The 4,471-nt window shown below is 42.4% G+C and overlaps 1 protein-coding gene across 1 annotated transcript; it reads right to left on the bottom strand.

Annotated features, from left to right (window-relative positions):
- Window positions 1-329: 329 nt before the first annotated feature.
- On the bottom strand, window positions 330-4,239 carry si:dkey-43k4.5 (potassium voltage-gated channel subfamily S member 2). Its single transcript, XM_021609111.2, has 2 exons — window positions 3,271-4,239; window positions 330-2,742 (listed from the first exon to the last, which is right to left on the bottom strand). The coding sequence occupies exons 1-2, from the start codon at window positions 4,234-4,236 to the stop codon at window positions 2,158-2,160; spliced, it is 1,551 nt and encodes a 516-aa protein (XP_021464786.1). The 5' UTR covers window positions 4,237-4,239; the 3' UTR covers window positions 330-2,157.
- Window positions 4,240-4,471: the final 232 nt, after the last annotated feature.

Here is a 4,471-nt window from a genome sequence, read left to right as displayed (position 1 = left end):
TGCCAAAATAGCAGGGATGCATTTTTAATAGGGTCACTCTGAATTTGAGCCTTGTCTCCTTCAAGCTGTCTGGAGCATTGGTGTCTATTTCAGCCTGTGTCTGTGTGTCTGTGTTTGTAGAAGTTACTCCTAATATGCTTTTGCAGTTACATAACTACGTACAAAACTATTTCGACCTTTATAAGCAATGCTCAACAGCAGGTTTTATATTGCATTTATTAATTTGAAATGCATTGACTTTCAAAGCTTTCAGTATCTTCACTTTCTTATGACCACTCATATATGACTTGCATTGCACCATGAACAGCAAATCATATCAAGTGGCCACAATGAAACATCTCAATTTGGTTTCATGAACAAAGCTGTGTAACAGTTCAAGTAAACAACTAGAAAATATGGATGGGCATGTGAAGGGTGTGAGAGCAGTAGAAGATGAAAAGCAACAGGAAATGTTGTATATTAATTTAAAAAGGAAGTTTTTTAAAGTCATTTCAGCAACCAGAAAAAATACATGTGCTTTTATCTCAATATCAAATCTTTTCAATTAATGTAGTACCTTACTGTGATTGTTTTCAATTAAAATGGTCCAACAGAAACAAAAATAGCTTCTTATTAAAAAGAGCAATTTCTCAAGCAATAATTTACTTAGGACTGTCTGGCAGCAACCTATGTTTTGTGATAATTGCGATGTTTGTTCTATAACCTGTTAATTCATATGCCTTGTGACCGTGATATACAGTATAGGCCTAAAGACCGCGACAATAAGAAGACACAGTGGTAGAATAAATTCAGCATGGTCAAGCAAGTTAATGTTTCTGTCATTTTGACATCTTCTCAACCAAACAAGAAAATTATGTCATGTGCCCAATTTTGACTGCTGGGAGAAGCAGCCAGACTTGAAGCATGACATTGATTAACATACGCAACAAATAGTGTCCTATGGCACATTGTTGTGCAAGAAATTTGGATGAGGAGTCAAGTTCACAAAATGATTGATGAATATTTCCAGCAGAGTCACCGGCCATGTCTGAAAGTATTACCATATCATAAAGATAGAAATTTAACATGGTAAATTATAGTTGCCAAAATGATTGAAAATAATGCAAAACAAAATGACAAGTACTGTAGACTACTACTTTGCCTTACAAGATGTTGGTCTTTAAGTAAGTCGACAAGGTTGCTGTGGGGGAAGGATCTGTTTTCAATCAGGTGAATGATTCCCTTAATGTTCCAGGAGCTAAGCTTGTGTTACATTTAATGGATTCTGACACAGGACAAACTTTCCGGAAAGATGGGTACTCCAAGCAGGCCAGTCTAAAAGCATTAGTGGAGGTACAGCACTGTATGTGGATTGCAACACTCAACCGTACAGCAGGGCCATTACTTCCCACCTTACCTAACATAACAGGCGTAAAAAGACGCCTGATCCCTGGAAACATCTGCATTCTGCCGACCTTGCGGAGAATGCCTCCCACAATGTTGATTTTGAGAACATGCAGTGTCCAGACATTTTTACACACTTTATACACTCAAAACTTGCTCTAGCTGTGGCAATACTGTATGCATTCTCTAAAAAAGGGGAAATTGTTAGGATTGTCTAAAGCTGCATGTTATAATAAGTGTTTGCTGTGTCATACATTCATTTGTTTTGAGCAAGACAATTTATTTGTATAATTTTCCTCTTTCATCTAAATGCAGCACTGGCTTAACTCTTCCAAGTTCCAACCTATAGGGTAGAATATAGACCTAGGCTAGCCTCTTTTCTATTTTGTAATAGGAGACCCTCACAAATATGAAGAGGAAGTAGGAATTCCAACAAGGAATACATTGGTATAATTTGGTATTGAGTTGTGATTAAAAGTATACAGTAACAGAACACTGCGCAACTTCAGAATGGGGTGTTGATGGAGCATATCCAAATTAATCTCTGTTCTGTACAGGGCAAGCAGAAGACACCATAGGAACTAGTGGAGGCTTGATATTAGCTTCATTACAATGGCATTATTTCCCATTAACAGTGTCACAATTTTGGATTCAGGAAGAGTTCCTTCAAACCCAGAGACAGCACAGTGCTGAATCAATACCTTATGGTAACACCAAACAGAACAGAGAACATGGGGTGCTTATAATTCATTTCAGTTCATGTATATACTGTGTTTACTTTCCCTGTAATAATTCTTCTGTCATCTGTCCTGTGTTTATGGTGAAGCACTCAGAGTTGAAGAACTCTTTCCTCCTCGCCAACGGGCTGGACCTCTCCATAGGCAGCGGTGGATGATCAACATAGCTATAATTTACCACTCCTCCATCATCTTCATCCTCATCCAGCTCCTCCAGACACTGGCTATCCCTATCCAAACCCCCATCCTCATCCTCTTCCTCCTGCACATTGTCACTGCACACTTTGACCTTCTTCTTGTTGCTGTTTCTCACCGAGGCTTCCAGGGCCTTCTGCTTGCGGTAGAAGTGAGAGAACTTGTTGAAGATGATAGTGATGGGCAGGGCCACCACCAGGGTCCCACCCAGGATGCAGCCACTGGCCGCCAGCTTGCCGGCCACCGTGACGGGCACCACATCGCCGTAGCCCACGGTGGTCATGCTGACGGTGCCCCACCACCAGCAGGCAGGAATGGTATCCAGCCCCACGTCCTCCTCATACTCTGCAGTATAGGCAAAGCCAGAGAACACGCACACACCCACGCCCAGGTACAGCAGCAGGATGCCAACCTCCCTGTAACTGTGCTACAGAGACACACAGTGGCAGATAAACACAATATGTCAGAGTGGGTATGTGATATAAATTCCATTAAATTCAGAAATTCTTCTATTTGTGATCATTTGCATGTTATATTAGATTATGACTTTATTTTGTAAGACAATACAGGTGAGGATTGGGTGGTGAATGATTTGGGAATTGAATGCCCTGTAATACACTTCTCCAAATGGATCAGAGATAAAGGCAGTGCCTTCCAAGATTACCCCTGTTCAGTTTCTAGTTTGAATTATGCAATTTGTGATACAAAATAGGCCTAAAAAACTGAACAGACAGCTCAAACAGATGTAATTGACAGCAAGAGTGCTACATTTCAGTCGCTAAATTTCACCGTAGGATAAACTGCTTATAAAGATACGATGTGATTATGAATTTGACACTATCAACACAGAATGACTCACAATTATAACGTCATGTTCTGTATGAAAATGTATGATAGATGTGATATGATACTTTCACATATAATGGGGTATTGTAGTTGTAGTGGTATGGCTCACCCTTAGCGTTGCTCCCAAAGACCTGAGGCCTGTTGAATGTCTGGCCAGCTTCAGAACCCTGAATATCCTCATGAGGCGGAACACCTGCACCAATTTGCCCAGGTTCCCCAGCTCTGATTCACTGCCCAACGCCAGGTCAATGGGCAGCGTGATATAGATGGGCAACACCGACACAATGTCGATTATGTTAAGCGGGTGGCGGAAGAACTTTCTCCTGTTGGGCGCCAAAAGCATCCGCGTCACTACCTCAAAGGTGAACCAGCAGATGCAGAAGAACTCCAGCGCTTGCAGGGTCGGCTCCTCCACTTGTTTGCCATCCTCGTCAAAGTGCTGGTACTCTGGAAGGCTGTTAATGCACATGATGGATATGGAGGTCAGAACCACAGCTATGGAGAGAAAGCTGAAAAGCTTACTGGGAATGGAGTAGCCCGGGTTCTCCAGAGTCAGCCACAGGTACTTCCGGGCGTTTCCACAGCGCATTTCCTGGAAGTGCTGGATGTCCTTGTTCAGGTCTGAGATCTCATCCACAGAAGTGTCCACACTGCTAACATCACTCTCCTCATCCCAGCTCTTGTGGCGGCTCTCTAGTTTGCGATCATGGTAACGGTAGCTACAGCAGCTGTCCAGGAAGAACTCATTGATTCCCCAGTATTCAATTTCCTGGCAGAAAGAGAAGATGCACAGTTCCTCCATGATGTGGAGTTTGCCGGTCTGGTAGAATTGCAGCACGTAAGGGAAGAGTCCCGGGTTGCGGTCAAAGTAAAACTCCTTTTGTTGAGCGTCGTAATCGTCGCAAACTTGCAATATGGCCTCCTCGGACTCGCAGGCCAGCAGGCGTCCCAGACGTGTATCGGGGAAATTACTTAGAGTGCTCGAGAACAGGCTGCGCTTCAGGCCTCCAACATTGATGTGCACCAGGATATCCTCAGCGTCCTGGACCCAGGCTCGGAGACTCTCTTTTACCATGTTGCCACCTCACTAAAAGATAAAAGGTAATTATGAAGATTCACCATAAAATAATAGAAGGCTATTTACTAAACTATCAACAACATTGACATCTACCAATAAAATATACAGTGCCTTGCGAAAGTATTCGGCCCCCTTGAACTTTGCGACCTTTTGCCACATTTCAGGCTTCAAACATAAAGATATAAAACTGTAATTTTTTTGTGAAGAATCAACAACAAGTGGGACACAATCA

The sequence above is a fragment of the Oncorhynchus mykiss genome, chromosome 7 (genome assembly GCF_013265735.2).
Source record: "Oncorhynchus mykiss isolate Arlee chromosome 7, USDA_OmykA_1.1, whole genome shotgun sequence".
Taxonomy (NCBI): domain Eukaryota; kingdom Metazoa; phylum Chordata; class Actinopteri; order Salmoniformes; family Salmonidae; genus Oncorhynchus; species Oncorhynchus mykiss.
This window is presented reverse-complemented; position numbering and strand designations above follow the sequence as displayed.